Source organism: Leishmania donovani, chromosome 5 (assembly GCF_000227135.1).
Source record: "Leishmania donovani BPK282A1 complete genome, chromosome 5".
In the NCBI taxonomy this organism is placed as follows: domain Eukaryota; phylum Euglenozoa; class Kinetoplastea; order Trypanosomatida; family Trypanosomatidae; genus Leishmania; species Leishmania donovani.
In genome coordinates, this window is record NC_018232.1 from 398,692 (window position 1) to 416,308 (window position 17,617).

General features: G+C 60.5%; 4 protein-coding genes across 4 annotated transcripts; all 4 read left to right on the forward strand.

Annotated features, from left to right (window-relative positions):
* Positions 1 to 519: 519 nt before the first annotated feature.
* On the forward strand, positions 520 to 2,244 carry LDBPK_051090 (double-strand-break repair protein rad21 homolog, putative; the record flags this gene model as incomplete). Its single annotated transcript, XM_003858248.1, has 1 exon — positions 520 to 2,244. The coding sequence occupies one exon, from the start codon at positions 520 to 522 to the stop codon at positions 2,242 to 2,244; it is 1,725 nt and encodes a 574-aa protein (XP_003858296.1).
* Positions 2,245 to 4,555: 2,311 nt separating this feature from the next.
* LDBPK_051100 (hypothetical protein, conserved) lies at positions 4,556 to 5,293 on the forward strand (the record flags this gene model as incomplete). The annotated part of the gene is made up of 1 exon (XM_003858249.1): positions 4,556 to 5,293. The coding sequence occupies one exon, from the start codon at positions 4,556 to 4,558 to the stop codon at positions 5,291 to 5,293; it is 738 nt and encodes a 245-aa protein (XP_003858297.1).
* A 3,943-nt stretch (positions 5,294 to 9,236) lies between these two features.
* Positions 9,237 to 12,968, forward strand: LDBPK_051110 (hypothetical protein, conserved; the record flags this gene model as incomplete). The annotated part of the gene is made up of 1 exon (XM_003858250.1): positions 9,237 to 12,968. The coding sequence occupies one exon, from the start codon at positions 9,237 to 9,239 to the stop codon at positions 12,966 to 12,968; it is 3,732 nt and encodes a 1,243-aa protein (XP_003858298.1).
* Positions 12,969 to 16,148: 3,180 nt separating this feature from the next.
* Positions 16,149 to 16,487, forward strand: LDBPK_051120 (hypothetical protein, unknown function; the record flags this gene model as incomplete). Its single annotated transcript, XM_003858251.1, has 1 exon — positions 16,149 to 16,487. The coding sequence occupies one exon, from the start codon at positions 16,149 to 16,151 to the stop codon at positions 16,485 to 16,487; it is 339 nt and encodes a 112-aa protein (XP_003858299.1).
* Positions 16,488 to 17,617: the final 1,130 nt, after the last annotated feature.

The following is a 17,617-nucleotide window of genomic DNA, read 5'->3' on the forward strand; positions in this document are numbered from 1 at the left end:
ACCTGCGACGGCGCAAGAATGTGTCATGGCCCGTCTCGTGAGTAGCGTGATATCTGCGTGTGCTCTCTCCCGCACAAGAAGACGCTGAACATGTGCCTGACCAGTGTCCCGTCGCCGCGAATCGGATAAGGTCTGGTCCTGGCCGCAGGCCTGCCTAAAAAGGGTCGATGCGGCCCGCGAGTGTCGCGAAGGCGTGGTCCAACTTGTGCGCCCAAACGCGGCGGAACGCTGAAAAGGGCAGGCAGCCAGCCAGGAGCATCAGCGATGCGCTTCACATTCTTTCCATTCCTTGATCTTCTTCCTCTCTGCCCAGTCGCGCAATAACGTTGACCTCATCGTTGGCAAATCCATCGCGTCTCTGACTGACGGTGTATTTGTTTGTGTGTTGTTACTGTATCAACGCTTCCCACCCCTCATCAGGAGAACTCGCCTATCGACAACCATAGACAGACGCGCACACAGGAACACATCCCACTTTTCCTTTCGTCTCTTCCAGCATCAGACAGGGGCGTCGTTGCCATGTTCTTCTCCACCTACGTGCTCACGAAGAAGGGCCCGCTCGCCAAGGTTTGGCTTGCCGCGCACTGGGACAAGCGACTCACCCGCCATGAAGTGAAGGTGGTTGACCTCAGTCAGACTATCCTCCACATTGTCCGCCCTGTCGTCCCGATCGCCCTGCGCACGTCCGGCGAGCTGCTCGTCGGTGTCGTGCGCATCTACGCACTGAAGGTGAAGCACCTGCTGAAGGAGGCGACCGAGGCGACGCTCTTCTTGCGTGTGACGACTCTCGCGACGAAGGGTAGCAAGGCGGGTGTCGCCGGTCAGCACCGCACCACCTCGATCGACGGCGTCGTGGTGCCAGTGAAGGGCAGCGATGTCGAGGCCGTGACGTTTGACTGGAACGCCGACGTCGCCGCGAAGCACGGCGCGGTGGCAGACGCTGCTGAGGCTCTTGGCGAGGGCCGTTTTAATGCCATCGCTGATCTGCTGGGAAACAGCCACCGCATCGAAGTCTCCGAGACAGACAAGGAGGATGCCCTCCTGGCGTCGGCGTGGTACACAGTGCAGCCAACGTCGCAGGCGGCAGGCGACGAGCTTCACACCATGCAGCAGGACTACGACGAGATCGCTAAGATGCGGGCGGACTTGATGGCCTTCGGCGAGCGCGCCAGCGGCAGCGCCAGCACCAGTAAGAGCAAGTCGAGTCTGTCGAGTATGGAGAAGGGCCGTGGCAGCGTCGCCGTTGATGTGGACGGCATGGCGTTCCCCGCTGTCGGCGATGAGCTGGATATTGGCGTCCCGCTCCCTGACGAGCTACCGCCGGGCTTCCCTGCTCTGGACGGGCAGGTGCCGGCGGGCATGATACCAACCGACCCGTTCCTGCTGCCGGACATGATGAACATGAACGACGAGGCGGCGGCGGCGGCGCAGCGGTCACGCCCAGGTCGAAAGATGCGGCCGGTGAACGTGTGCGACCTCGACTCCACGACTCTATCACGCGAGGCCTTCGAGAAGTGCATCGCAGACCGCAGCGACATTCTCAACAGCGAGCCGCGCCGTGGTCCCTACGACGCGCAGGAGGAGGCTGATCGCTATACCGTGACGGGGTCCGCCAACGCGGCGAACGCGGTTGCTACTAACCCCGCGATGGACGCGGCGCCTCTCTCTGGGGTTCTGAACCCGGCGCTTCGCCTCGCATACGCGACAGCGCTGCGGCAGAGCGCCGAGGAAGCTGTCGCGATGGCGGCGCAGGCGTTTCGGGAGTCGATGGCACGGCGAAGCGAAGTCCCTGCCGGCGTCGGGGGCGCCCTCGAGGCAGACGATGCGCAGGTTGCCGCGGCGGATCTGGACGGCAGCTCCACGTTGCTGCCGGAAGAGGAGGTGGCGCAGCAGCGTCGCAAGCGCGGCCGCGACGACAGTTACGGAGTCGATGACTCGACGATGGCTGCGGGTGTGTCGGCCAGTGCTCAGCAGACGCTGGAGCGCATTCGAATGGAGCTGTCGTTGCGCGCTGCGCGTGACCGCAAGAAGCCCCGCACGCAGTCGGTCGCCTCTCTCGTTGGTGCGAGCTGCGCGTTGCGGGAGGTGTGCCGTGGTCTACGCCGTCGCGATGCCGCGCGCACGTTTGTGGACGTCCTCGCACTGGCATCGAAACAGTACGTGAGCGCACAGCAGGCGCCGGGGTCTGATGAGGTGCAGGTGACCCTGAACGAGTCGGCCCTGCGTCTGTTGGCTGCGGCGTGAGAGCGGCGTTAGAGGTGGGATGATCGACGAGAGCGAAGCTGCCGCGCTAGCCCCTTGTGTACTGCGCTGTGTGTGTGTGTGCGTCGCATGCTCGCCTGTCTCGCTCTCCATAAACCATCGCGCCGTTCAAGAGCACTCTCATTATCATAATTATCTCCCCTCAACTGCTAGTGCTACGGGTGCGCGGTGTTTCCCGTGCTGCTGTTGCCGCGGTGACTGGTGCTGGCTGACCTTCGCCCCGCACTGGCCACATTGTCCTTCCGTTCCACCCGCTGTCCCCCACCCCCCACTCTCTCCAGCTGAATGCTGCTTTGTTCTTGTTGTTTTCTTCTTCCATAGAGCACCACCGCGATGCGGGGCGGGGAGGGGTGGCACCGATGTGGGTGCTCGTTGCTTAGCCGACCTGGTCCCCCCGCCTCAGGAGCTTGTTCTCTGTCTATGGGTGTCTGTCTATCTCCCTTTCTCTGCATGTGTGTATGCGCGCCAGATCTTGAGGCGGTGGTGGTGGTGGGTGGTGGGTGGAGGGCGGAGAGATAGAGGGAGGGGGACGGAGGGTGCGTGATGTCCCTCTCGTTGATGGCCGACGGAGTCCACCTCCTCCCTCCTTTTCTTCAGCGCACACCCACACGCGCAGGGCAACCACAACTCTCTTGAAACCATAGAAGCAGCTTTACGCACATGCATATACGCACGTGCTTGTGAAATCCATCATCAGATCTATGTGCACTGTGCTTGCAAAAGCGGAATAGACCGGCTTGTCTGTGATGAGCTCATCAGATACGCACACGCACACGTCTGCACATGCACATACAAGTCCCCTCCCTCCCCGTGTACACACGCCCATGCTGGGGCCTCCCTCATAGACATGCGTGTCTTATTTTCGATTGATTATTCTCAAGCCCCATTGCGGTATACATGTGTACGTATGCATATATACACATATGCATACGTACGTGTGCGTGTATCTTTTTCCGTCTCGTGTGTTGATTTCCTTTGGCTTAGGGGGTGCGCTCATGTTGCGCACTTCTCTGTGGTGTTTGTGCTTGTCTTTGCGTGTCGCTTCTTTTGGTCTTACTTCTCATTGTCTTTTGGTGTTGATGCGCGTGCGCGAGCGCTGCGAGGCGGTGCTGACGGTGGCGAACAACCGAACCTGGCGAGAAGAAGGAAGGGGGAGGATGATCTTCAAGAGAGAGGGAGAGCGAGCAAGGAGGCACGTCGTGCTTGCGTGTACATGTGGACTTCTCCACAGCTACACACGCATACATACACGCACACACACCCACAGAGGTATACAGACAGACAGGCCGCTTCACACGTCTTTTGCGCACAACTCTTTGAATCTCTCGTGCCCTCTCTCCCCCCCCTCTACGCGCCTAATGAATGCCGGCTGCGTCATCTCCGGTCGGTCGCTTCAATTTTTTTATTGTTTCTTGAACTTTTATGTTCTGGGCTTCACGCACCATCACGCTCCCTCTCTCTTCACCCGGTAGCGTCTGCGCGTGTTTCTCTCAATCGCTCGCTTGCCCTCTGCATGTGTGTGTGTGTGTGCATGGAGTGCGTCTTATCCTTCGCGACTGATTCTTCTTTCTTGTCTCTCTCCGTCGACCTTAAGTTCCACATGCACACACACACACACACACACACACTCAGATATGCACACAACACAGCTGCGTTGAACAGACGGGTCCTCATACTCTCTCTGTTCTCTTTCCTCGCTGATGTGCAACAGAGATCCATTTATGATGGGCAATGGCAGCTGGAGTTGGGGTGGGAAAAGGCGAGCGGTCCGAGGCGCAGGGGCCGTGCGGTTCCGCCTCTGCCGTTGTCTCTCGTACTTCTCCACTGCGCATCCGGGGAGCTTTTCACTGTCTATCTTGCATACGTGTATGCTTGCGTGTGTGCAGCGATTGGTGTGCCGGGTGATGTTAGTGTGATAGTCTCTGTTCTCACTGCTGCTGCTGGCGTGCACCGTTCGCCATCATGTGAGCCGTTCTACGTGCCAATCGCTTGCCTTCGCCTTTTATGTTCCTCTTTCTAACCGTAATTCCAGTATCACTCTCTCTCTGTGCTCGCACGTGTGTGTAGGTGGATGCGACGACGACAACAACAGAGGGGACGAATAACAGCGTCACGGGTCTTGGACAGGACATCAGTAGCGACCAGGCGTTACTTTCAAACATCCTTTCTTTGTGTATGTGAGAGTTTGGGTACGTGTGCGCACCTATACACTTGTACGTGCACACACACTCGCACATACAGACAGACATAGATATACGGGCACGTCTGCACACACCGCCGTGCGCAAGGCACCATGTCGAAGTACGCGAATCCCGAGTACTGGGAGGACCGCTACCGCAGCAACGACACCACCTTCGACTGGTTCGTCACATATGACAATCTGCAGACCATCCTGCGCCCTCTGCTGCAGCCGGCGGAGCAGATTCGGGTGCTCGTAGTGGGCTGCGGCAACAGCCGTCTCTCCGCTAACCTGTATGAACACCTCAACATCAAGAAGATCACCAACGTGGATGTGTCGCCGACGGTGATCAGCCAAATGCAGCGCCGCTACTCGGAGATGAACGAGATGCAGTGGATCTGTGCCGATCTGCTCACCACCCCGATAGAGAAGCTGATGCTGGAGCTGTGCCCGAACGACTATCTCTATGATTTTATTGTGGACAAGGGCCTCGTGGACAGCATCCTCGGCGGCTCAAACTCCTTTCACAACCTGTACACCTTCAACAAGAACATGTCGCGCCTGCTGAAGCGCGGCGGCCGCTTCGTTGTCGTCTCGTACGGGTCGCCCGAGACGCGCATGGACCACTTCCGTCGCAAGAAGCTCAACTTCGATGTGGAGCACAAGCTGCTGGAGAAGCCGATGCTGAGCTCCTCTACCGCCAGCCCCACCGGGCACTACCATGTGTACATCATGGTAAAGGTTGGCGCGAAGCAAGGCGTCGGAGTCGCCGTGGCAGCAGGCGACGCCGAGTCGGAAGACGACGACGACTTCTACGACCGCTTCATGACGCATAACTCCGCCGCCAACTGAGGCGCGCTTGGCGGACACGGCGGCGGTGACCACGTCTGGGGCCGCAAGAGGGGGTGAGAGTGGACGCGTGCGTGCGTACGAATGCTGCCATCCTTGCCCTCGCTGTCGTCGTCCTTCTCGCCACAACCACTACTGCTACCATCGGCGGCTCTTCGCTCTCTAAGAAGCTGTATATGCCGTTCTTTGTCGCGCTGTAGACCAGCCGCGACGTCGATGGTGCCGTGCTGTGAGCGCGATGGGCGGGACACTGGAGGCGACTGGTCTGCGCGTGTGTGCCTGTGTGTCTTTGAGGTGGATGTGGATGTACATACCGGAAGCAGCGACTACTTCACCACCCTCCTCCCCTATTTATTCTGCATGCACTTGTTGTGTTCGTGCGGGGCCCCCTCTTATGGTGGGCGCATGGTGGCTTGGGGATGGTGTGGCCATGCGGCCGTGCGAAGGGGAGTGGAGGCCCGCTGTAGGTGTGTGTGTGGTATGTGGATGTACAATGTGAACCAAGTGCAATGACATGGCGGTTTTGCGTGTGTGTGTGTGTATCTGCGCGTACACACGCATGCACACACACACATACACACACGCCAGGAGGAAGACAAAGGCAACATGAGTGGACGTGAGTCCGCGTCAGGAAAGGTACGCCGGCGCAAGCGTGCGTGCAAGCTCGTGCGCATGCACATAACCCAACGCACATACCTCCGTCGTGACTGTCGGTGCAACTGCACACACTCCCCCCTTTCTCCGGCTCTTTCTGCATCCGAATAAATATGACGGGCTGTATGGGACTCGTTTGTGGGGCTGACTGGGAGGGGAGGGGGAGTGCGCTACTCCGTTGTCACGGTGTATACGTGCCTTTCAACCACTTGTGTGTATGTGATGCTACTGTGCCTCCACTGCAGCAGAGGTGATACACGCGTGGACCGCGACCCTTCAGGCTAATGAGCGCCGGATGGCTCTTGGACTTTTTATCTCTCTCATTGCCTCTCCACTTTTCTTTCTGCGCGTCTGCTCGTCAACGCGACTCGCATACACACACGCACACCGATCTACGTGCCTACACACGGCCATACACACGTTCGCAGCAACACACAAATTCCTGGAGGTTGTCACCTCGCTTTTCTCTCCGTCTCTCTCCGCCTGTCACCCGCACGTCGCACCCATTCTTATGTTTGCTCATTTTCCTCGTCTTTTAGGTTTTCATTTTTGAGTCTTACGAAAGAAGTCGTCGTCCTCGTCTTCTCTCGGCGTGTGCGTGGGTGTCTCTGCTCTCCTGTCCTTTCCCCACTTTCCATCCACATCACACGCATACACGCACACTCCTCCGTCTCACCTCTCTCTCTCTCCACGCACAACCCCTCCCTCCCTCCTTCCTTCTCTACCCGAAGAGTCGACACGCACACACACACACACACACACACACTACAGTCACGCGCACACACCGCACTTTCAAGCGCGTCGGAGAGGGTTGCGTTGCACATACATTCACGTGAGAGCACACTCCTCGCCCCCAGCACATAAACACGCACACACGCACACAGTAAAAGCAACGGGACGCGATACCATCACCACGGAGGCACACGTGTGCAGCTGAGTTATTCCCCCTTTCTCCTGTCTCTCTCTGTCTCATCTTTCGTTGTTTCTGGGGTGCTCTTTCTTTCCGTTTGGTGTCTCCGACTTCCACCCCCCACATACACACGCGCCCTTATCCGCCCCACCCCACCCCCTCCTCCGCTCGCTCGCTCCGTGTGTGTGTGTGTGTGTTTATTTGCCTGTCTATCTGGTGCTTGCGCGCCTTTTCCTCTCTGAGTAAGGAGGAGTCTGCGCGCAGAGCGAAGCGTGGGCAGCGTGTGCGCCGTCCCGCGCCATCTCTCCCCTCCCGTGAAGGCTAGGGGACGCGCGCTTTTTTTTCTTCGCTTTCGTCCGTGCCGTTTGTGTTGCGTGAGCGGACCGGGGACGTTCACCCTCTCTCCCCTCCTCCCCCTCCCCTTCCCCCGGTCTCCGTCTCTCTTCCTCTCCCTTCTCTCCCCACTCCGACGCAGAGGCTTGTCAGCCTGAAAACTGTGCGAGTGGCGGCGTGACGGCGTCTCTTCTCTGTACGTTTTTCCCTTTTGTTTGCTCGTCGTTTTATAGTTAGACTGCACGCCCCCTCCTCTCCTCTGTTTCTGTATTTTGTTTCTCCTCGAGAGCTCTTTCTCGCGCACACGCACGTCGTAGGGAGGGGATACCAGCGCCGCATCCGGCTACGCGCGCGCACACACACACACAAAGACGCACACGCACACATATACATACACACACACACACGCACACAAACGCATCGCTTGGTCACGCTGCATCCTCCTTCCTCCCTTACTTCTACCATCCCCTCGGCACTCAAGAGGCGTAAGAGAGCAGGGGTATGTGACTGTCGCCACCCGTTTCGCCATCCGTCTCTCTCAGTGTATTCGTAGAACGTTCTCCCTCCTCCTCTTCTTCCCTCGCCGCCCGCCCCCTATTTTCCCTTCCTCCGCCCACATCGACGTTTTGTGATTCGGGTTTCGTGCTTTTCCCTCTTGTTTCCATTCTTCGTCTACGTGCAGTGTGCGCCTGCGGGCTTCTCTCTCTCTGCCCCCCTCCCTTCCCCTACGAGTCCCCCTCCCTAGTGCTTCTACTTTTCTCCTTCGTGCGGCGTTGCTACTGGTGCTGCTGTCGTAGTGGTGTGTGGATGTGCTTAGATACAAGACTGTTCCACGGCGTGCTCTCTTCTCCATTTTCTCTCTCTTCGTGCTTGTGTGTGTGTGTGTGTGGGCGTGTGCCTCGACTCCCCCATCCCCATCCCCCACCCCCACCATCACAACTCGCACTCGGTTTCGTTTACAGCGTTGTGCTGCCCTTTTCGACAGGCACACCGGGACATACGCCACGCACACGCTCGTAGCACAATAACAGGCCTGCCCTCCCTCCCTCTCTCCCTCCCTCGTGGCTTTGTGCTTCTCGTCGACCCTTTTCTTTTTTACTTCAGTGTACACATCGAGGCCCTCTCCCTCCCACCCACCTCCTTCCGTTGTTTACGTACACACTGACTCTGTCGCTCACTTCCACCTCCCTCTCTCCCTCCCTCCCTCACGCACACGCGCGAGACGAGTGTACACGCTGCGGGTCTCGCGTCCCTTTCCTTCTCTGTTTGATTTTGTACCTCTTCTGCGTTGTGTGTCCCTCTCCTCTCCCCGCTAGTAGCACATGGACAGACGCACACCATAAATACCATACACATCATACCCGTGCATCCACTCGAAGAGTTTGTACGTGCTTCAAGTCCGTGCCGTCTCCGTGCCCTGTTGTGTTTCTTTCTCCTCTCTTGCTTAGACGCACGCACACACACACACACACACACAGACACAGACACACACAACTCTCTCTTCCCATCAAGCACGCGCACACACGCGCACCGGCATATTCGTCTGCGTGTGTGCCCTCTTCCTCTCCCCCATTTCTCCTTCTCTGCGTGTGTGTGCTTGTGCGCTCCAGTCGCGCTGTCCGTGCTACCCTCCCTGCGCGCGCTATTTTGTATTTTTACCTTTCTCCCCCCTCCCCAAAAACACACACATATATATATATACACACACACACACACAGCCTTCCCCCCCCCTCCACACACATACACGTATACACACGCGTACACGCACAGGCTTTTAGTTTGAGTGCTTCCCTTCTGTTCGCTTTTCTTTACTCTCTTTTGTTGCTCTGCGTGCCCCCGCCCCCGCCCCGACAGGCGAAGAGAGCACACACGTGTGCACGCGTCGGTGTTGTGCCACTGTGCTTGTGCCCGTCTTTCTGTGTTCTGGAAGTGCACACGCACCAGTGCATCCGACCCGCTCAGACCCCCTCCCCCATTCACCGAACACGCGGCGACCTTCCCTACCTCCATCACCAGAGCCGCTGCTGCAGTGAGCGCTGCCCACATTCAATGTACAGCAAGGCAGAGGATTCATCGCACGACACTCCGTGCAGCGGCGCGGCTGAGACGGCCACGACAACGAAGCGCCTGCCGTCTTTTGTGGTGACTTCCAGCAATGACGCAACCTTCACAAAGCCCACCACGCCTGCCAAGACGGGCTCCTCCATTACTCTCAACCCGGACGCGCAGGAGTTCCGCGTTACCCCTGCCTTTGCCGGCACACTCTTTTCCATGCCATCCGCAGCCGCACCGGCACCGCCGCAGCAGCGGTGGTTCCAGCCGGCAATGGATTTCTCGACTCGCCCAACGGCTGGCAACAACGGCACCTCGCAGAGCGGCAGCTCGCCTCCCCCTGCTTCCCCCTCTGCCTCCGCTGCGAGCGATGCGATGGATAACCGGCAGCTGGTGGAGCTGACGGAGGCCTACATGCACCAACTCTACGACCGAAAGTGTGATGACGAGAAGCTTCACATGGTCTCTGTCTTCCACTTGCACCCGCGCACCACCGACAAGCAGCTGAGTCGCATCTTCTTCCCCACCGGGGCCTCCGCGGCCGAGGTTCTGGAGCCGCGCATGATGCCGGAGCCACTCGCCAAGGCGTTTCTCGCGGTGCGTCAGCGCGCTGGCGTCGTCTTCTTCACTCGTAAGGACTTCGCCATGGTTGGCGTGGAGAAGGTGCACGACTTTGTGCCCCATGGCCAGCACCAGCCGCTCGTGGTCCGTTACTGCGGCCCCGATCACGAGGCGACGCCGCTGTCCGGCTCTCCACTGCCCCCACGCTCTCAGAGCAGCGAGCCGCTTCGAGGCGGCGCGCTGTCCTCTGCAAAGGCAACCAGTCCAAGGCCCAGTGGCCGCCCAACACCGCCACAGTCGCGCCACAGGGATGCATCCGACCCGAGCGACGTCTTCCCTGCGAGCGTCGTGGCGGTGCCTCCCCTCTCCGGCGGGCTCGAGTCCATCGCGTCCGCCGGCACCACGACGCCGGCGCTGGACGCCGGCGCCAACTCCACCGCCACCTACGACTCCATCGACCACCACTTTTTGCAGAAGTACGCAGGTGAGCAAGTGTACCTTGTCGGGGTGCACAATCTCGCCTACGGCACCACCCCCAAGTCGCTCTTCAAGATGTTCTACCCGATGGGGGCCCTGAACTCGGAGCTGCTGCCGCGACCCGTCTCGGTGGACGGTAAACTGCGCTGCAGCGGCGTCGCCGTCTTCGGTTCCAAAGGGATGGCGATGGAGGCGGCAGAAAAGATGAACGATTTCGTGCCGCACGGGCAGCGGCGGCCCATCGTGGCCCGCTTCCTTAAGCGCACGACGAGTCCCGCCTTCGCCAGCTCTGCCGCGCCCGGCAATGGCAGCAGCATCACAGGCAGCGCCTACACCGCAACGGCGGCGACGGCGTCCACGCCTCGCGGGTCGATATCGTCTCCCAGCCCCGCTTCCGGCATCTCTTCCGCGGCCGCCCTGCTCGAGTCCGTTGAGAAGCAGCTGCGGTCCAAGTCTCTGAATGACAGCCAGCTTGCGGCGGATATGGCGGCGCTCGTCTTGTGTGCGGAGAGCGGCGAGGCAGAAGCGAGGAAGCTGGCGGCGGTTCTGCGGGACGTGCTGCTCTCCATGGGAGACCACTCCACCATCCTCGCGAGTCCGCTCTCTGGTGCCCTCCGCACGCTGCACAGCACGTTAGGCATTCGCGTGCGCACCGCCCCGGCAACGCCGGCAGACGCCTCGCTGAGCGTCCGCAAGGGCGTTCTTTTTCTCCAGCAGATTGGCCGTACACTGATGATGCTCGTGGCCGACACCGAGGCGGCCCGCCAGACCCGCATCGTCGCCGCGGTGCAGTGCGCCTACCTCTACCAGTACACGTACCTGCCCAAGACGCCGCTGTGCTTTGCCGCGACGCTCTTCCGAAACTGCGAGAGGGAGCTGCGGGAGGCGAGAGAGTTTCTGTGCCGCGAGCCGAACGTGCCGTCGAGCCTCGCTGAGGAACAGCAGCACCGCCCCTGGATCACGCTGATGGATGCGCTGCATGAGATGGTGAGCGTCTGGCGCTCTCTCGACCCCCGAACCTACGCTCAGGACGCGGTGCGCGAGGAGTACGAGCGCTTCGTGTGCGAGTTCCGCGGCATGGACATGAAGCGCAGCAGCCCGGTGACTAGCACTCTCAGCGCCGCTGCCGTAGCCGCTGCTGGAGGAGGAGAGCACCACAGCGGTGCCTGCACGCCGCGCAACGACGCGCTGGAGGTGCCTGCCGAGGCGGCCAACCACACGCACTCGGCAAAGGGCTACGGCGGCAGCAGCGTCAACGCAAGTGCGAAGAAGTCGCAGTTCGTGACCCCGAGTGCGCGACCGACGCCGCGCCGCGTCGTCTCGAAGTCGTACAGCACCACCAGCGACTGGAAGGTGAAGCAGAGCACGCCGCTTGCGGGGCCGAACTGCGCCGTGCCACCGCAGGTGATGCTGACCAGCCCGGCCAGCGACTACACCCAGGGCGCCTCCGAGTTCTCGGCGGACAGCAACTCCGCCGGCACGGCGATCAGCAGCGCGCTGCGCTCGCTGGGCCTCACGCCGCAGCACCCGAGCATGCGCTTCAACTGGGGATCGCGGCTGCTGTCGGCGGCGCCGCAGCCCGGCATGCCTCCCAATCCAACTGTGTCTGCTGCTGCCATGCTGCCTGCAACACCGACGCTCTCTGCGCCTGCTTCCACGTCTGCCACGGCTAGTGCTGCTTCCGGCGCCCCCACCGCTGCCGCCACTTCCGCTGAGCGGTCGGACGCCACGATGACGGAGCGGACGGTGTACATCACGAAACTGCCCTCCTGCCTCAGCGCCGGCCAGGTCCGGCGTCTGCTGCTGCATTTTGGCGACTTCCGCAAAGTCCGGCTGTGCCACGATGACAAGGAGACGACGCGCATCGGCTCAGCGGAGGCGCTGGCGGCGCACAACCTCAAGTTCGACCAGCTATGCTTTGGTTTCGTGGAGTTCGTGGAGAGCGGCAGCGCCAAGGCGATGGTGGAGTTCTTCCGCAACGAGGTGCACACGCCGAGCGCGTTCGACTTCTTACGCTCCAAGGACGTGCACGGCTTCGACGACACTGAACTCAATCAGCTTCGCAACACACGCACCAGTCAGGCTCGCAATCCCATTCACGATCAGCAGTCCCTCGACGCCACCCGCACGCAGCCGTGCCTCTTTGGCATCATTCAACCACACCACACCGTTGATACATACAGTGATGCGATCACGGCGGAAGAGGTGGCCGAGGCGGTGCGACAGCTGCACCGAGGAGAGGAAGAGGGAGCTCAGCAGCAGCCACTGCCGATGTGTGCGTCCCCCTTCATCCACCCGACCGTCTTCACCTCCACACCCTACTCGATGGCCGTGTCGAAGGGCGTATCGTTCGAAAGTCCGGTAGCAGCCACCGCCTCGGCGACAGGCGACAACAGCTATGACGAGAACGACGGTGGCGGCTCCGTCGTTGCCGCCCTGCAGCCGATGGACGCCGTACACTTTCCTCGTGGCTTTCCATACCACGAGGTGTTCGCTGCCGCCGCCTCGCAGACGGGCGACGGCGACGGCGCTGGCCACCACGACAACGGTGCCGGCAGTAGTGGCTACTTGCCCTCAGACGACATGGACCTCTACGGCAGCTGCGCCCCGGTCATTGTGGAGGAGGAAGAGGACGAAGTCGAAGGGCTGCAGGAGTACCAAGTGCAGCAGATCCTGCAGCTGCTGAGCTGACGGAAGTGATGACAAGCGGGGGATGCGGCTGTGACCGCATCTGCGGTGTTTGGGCTTTGCATGTATTTCTTGTGCGCGCGTGCGTCGCTGCATCGATGCTTCCGTTCGACCTTTCTTCGCTGGGGACTCCCTTCCTCCTCTCTCTGTGTGTATGTGTATTATGTGTATGTGTGCGTGTGTGTGTACCGTTGTCTGCATCGTTACTGCGCTGGTGCACCGGGCTGGGCTCCTTCCCTCCCTCCCTCCTTTTCCATTTTCCGCTCCACACAACCGCTCCACGCCCCTCCTTCCCCCTTCTCTGTATCTCGCGCGCGCGCGTGCGTCCGTGCAGGGGGGAGGGGCAGTGTATGTCTCTCATTCATGTGCTTCTGTGTGCGTGGGCGTTTGTGTGTTTTCCGTCTTCTGTTTTTGTGTTTCTTGACTCTCTTGTACCGTCTCTCTGCCTCTGCCCCTCTGCTCACCCGCCACGGTGGAGGGCAGGATGCGGACATGCGTGCTCATGTCTATCTATATGCATATGTGTATATATGTGTATGCGTGTGGGTGTGGTGGGTGGAGGGATGCACCGCCAGCTCCCATTTTTTTTTGTTTGACTCCCTGACTGATGTGCTGGCATGCCTGTGGTGCATTGGCGAACAACACACACACACATACACATATATATATATATCTGCATGTGTGCGTGCCCCCTCTAACTTAATGTACGTTGATGGCGGTGATGACAAGTATATATATATATATATATATATATATTGTAGCCTTGTGTTGATAGGCAGACCACTGAACTGCCACCAGCCATCACACCGCGGTTACTGCTGCTCCATGGCCGTCATCTCATAGGGACCTTTTTTCTCTCTCACCTTGCCGTGGAGAGAGAGAGGGCTGCGTGCCGTGTGGAGATATGTGACCGGGCGCTCTGCCAAGGCGCGAGCCGAAATTAGATGTGTGGCTTCACCTACCCCGTTGTGTGGATGTGCGTGTGTGCGCGTGCGAGTATAATGGCGCACACCGACATCCATGGGCGTATGCGGCACCAAACGTTGTCGTCCCCTTCCTCTTCCACCCTCGTGGCACTTCTTTGCGTGCGCACATCTGCCTTTCTCCCTCACATGCCCCTCTCTTTGACCACGTACACACACACGCGCACCCACACTACCAGAGCAAGTCTCGCGTGTCGCTCACGACGACACGGGCCCCCCGCTGCATCCGTGCGTACGTCTTTTCATTCCAGTTCTCTGGCACTCATTCACGCAGGCGTTGATATCAGTGCCGCACCGCATCTCGGAGGCCGACCGACGGTCACACACCTGCTGCCCAGCAAAGAGAGGTAACACGGCATCCTTTGTGGTGCATCGCTGAGTGCGCGGATTGTGACGACGTGCGCGATGGTTTTGTGTGGCGGACTGCGATGCTTGAGAGAACGCCCCTCACTTCGGCAGCAGCAACGCCACAGTGGCTGCAACGGATCCGGAGCGCGTAGCGATCGGCAGCGACGAAGTGCCTCCGATCCATGAGGCGCCCGCGGGCATCGGCAGTTGTCGACTGGCCCACGTATGCTATTCGGAGGTGAATCTTTGCGGGCTGCCGTCGTCCGCAGATGAGTTCGATGCGCAGCGCTTGCTCCTCCGCTACCTGGCGGTCACCGGCTGCATCCTGTGCTGTGCATCGCGGCTACCGGCACGCAAGGAGGGCTATGACGCTAGCAATCACGGCTGCCCAACCGGCTCGCAGCGGAGGTGCCCGCCTGCTACGTCGCCAGCACGGGGGCCCTTCCACGCTGTCCCGCCCGACACCTACTCCGCTCCCACCCATGGAATCGTGCACATACACGGTGTCCTGCACGTGCTTCGGGTGCGCGGGCAGCTGGACGAGGCGCTGCAGATGTGGCCTTTGTGCGCGATGAGGTGCGGCATGACCTATTGTGCCGTCGCAGCGCTGCCCTTGGCCGGCTGTGCAGGTCAACCTGACCACCCGCGAGCCCCGGCGTGCTGGGAGCGTCGCGCTTACCGCTATGCCGCGCAGCGCCTCGCTCGAGGTCGGCCGCGGCAGACGAGGATGAGGAGTACGTGCTCCTTGGCTAGCGTGACGCCACCGCTGTTGTTGACTCTCGAGACCCAACACGATTGTATGAGGACGCCGTCATGGACTTTCAAGGACGTCCGTTGAGGCCGTGCGACACGTTCTGCGCGCACTGACTGGAAGACGTACTTGGGGCTCTGCGCGGTGCGCTGCCTGGCTGCAAGAGGCAGCTGACTGGCAACGCGCGCTGAGACACAGACCGTCCGGCAGTGCCGGTGCAGGTCCACCCCTTTCTCCCTTGTGCGCAAGTGTGCAGCCGCGTACATGTGGTGGCCGTGCCCAGAGCCTTGGCGAGCCGCCAGATCCGGTACGCACCCGCCTTGGGCTCGCCGGGGCTTTGCAGATGGTCCACCGCGCACTGAGCTGTGCCGTATGCAGCGAGCAGCACAAGGGTGAGCTGACTGTGCCATGACGGCAATTGCGTCTCTGCCGACCACACGCCGTGTACGGCTTCTTGCTGGCCACGCTGCGCAGCGTGGCCAATGACGGCGGCAGGCGTACTGGAACTGAGGAAGTCGGGGAGGGGGGGGGGCGATGCCGACCGTGCACAACAAGTGAGAGGGAGGACATAACGGTGTTGATGGCGTTGTGAGTGCCATCCACTTCAATCGACGGCGACGACCACCGACGCTGTCTTTTTTTGTTTTCTCTTCCTTATCTCTGAGCTGCCCCCTCCCCAGCGCGGTGTGTGTGCGTACGTGTACGCGATCATGTCACGGGCTACAGAGCATGCATACGCGTCCACAGACCCACAAGGCCACTTCGAAATTCTACAGGGCAGGAGGGCGTGCCTGTGCATTCCTTGCATGCCACAGGGAGGCTTTCCTGCCCGACGACTACACAGCCTGCTCTGCGCGCGCGTGCATCTCACGGCGCCCACAACGCCCATGCACGCGTGCGTGGAAGGGGGAGGCTCTCTCGGTCTCTCTGCGTGACTACAACAACTCGATCTCTCCTGCTCTTCCCGCCTCCCCTCCGCCCATCGCCTCACGCACACCTGCACGTGTACACACAGTGGCGCACGCCGCGCACAAACTTCGCGCACGCACACTGGTGATTGCTTTATTCTGTGTGGCTTTCATGTCTTCTCTGCCCGGCGCGATGCGTTATCACCGCGGCCTCACTGCTCATGTAGCGCTTTCCGTCTTTTTGGGCGCAGGTGGTGCGCAGGCGCGGGACGGCAGCGACGGTGTCATGGAGAACTTCTCCATCTTTCTCTTCCTGTTCATCGGCGGCATCGCCCTGGGGGCGGTCATCATGCTGCCCATCGCGTGTCTCCGCTGGCAAGGGCTGCCGCTCGAGTTGCAGCCACGCGAGCGCTGCATGTGGGAGACGGCGCCGTCGAGCAAGATGAGCGCCGCCAACCTTGTCTTGATGAGCAAGATCAAGACGGACACGCTGGACTCGAAGAAGAATGCGCTGAGGGCTGGCGTGCTGTAGGCGGCGGCCACCTTGAACACGTCGCCAGCCGCGTTTGCTAGCCCCTCGTTATGCGCGCCAGCAGGGAAGTCGATGGACGACAGGTCGCAGCAGGCGCTTCACCTCGGCTCTGAACTACTACAACTCCGCCTGCTCGGTCAGGTGTGTCATCCCAGATGGCGCCGCCGCCGCCGAAGACGACGACTCCTATACTTCCTCACGGCGCAAGATGTAAAATGCGTGAGCGAGTGCTGGATACCGCTCTCCTGCTCTCGACCCCTCTCTTCGCATGCGATGCGTGTGGCCACGTTGTCCATTCGTCATCCTGCGCACCTCTGCCGCTCTTCCCCCTCCCCTCCCTCGCCCTGATGTCTGCATTTTGCTCTCCGTGGGCGTCTCTTCTCATTCTGTGGGCGTTCGCACATTTTTGGAGCTGCGCCCACGACCCCCTCCACCACCACCACCCCTTGCTTGGCTTCGTTCTTCGACGAGGGTGGTACATGTGCATCACGCAGGCACCCACACGCACACGCACTCTCTCTGTGTGTGCAGGCGTGCGCTTGTGTATGCGCTCAGCGGTCTCTTTCCTGAAAAAGACGAAACATTTGGTTCATCATTCTCCACTCGGTTGGGCGTCGAGGATCGGGGGAGTGGCCGCCGGCAACCCCCTCCCCCCAACCCGTGCTTCCGAATCGCCGCGGGGTGGTGAGGCGGGAAGTCAGAGGTCGCTCGCACGCTGCTGGGCCTTGTACGGACTGGGCAAGTGGCCGCTGTCGATGAAAACGCGTCATGCCGTCTCCTGGGGGCCCAGGTACAGGGCCGCGATGTTTACGCTCTCATGATCCGAAAACTCACCCCCTCCTTGCCTGCATGGCCTCTGGCGTCTATCCTGTCCTCTGCTCGCACAGCGTGGCAGCTGCAATGCACTCTCTCCTCCCCTCTCTTCCTGCAGACGATGCGCCAGCTCAACGGAACGAGTGTTTCGGCTCATCGCTTCACCAGTCACCACCCCGACAGAGACCGCCACCGTTGTCAAGCATGTTGGGTGCACCGAGTCCGGCAGCAGGCGAATTCAGACGCCGTCTTGCACAGCTTCGGGGGTGAAGGGCGGACTAGGCAGCAGAGGCACTAACGGGCCGAAGATCCTGGCA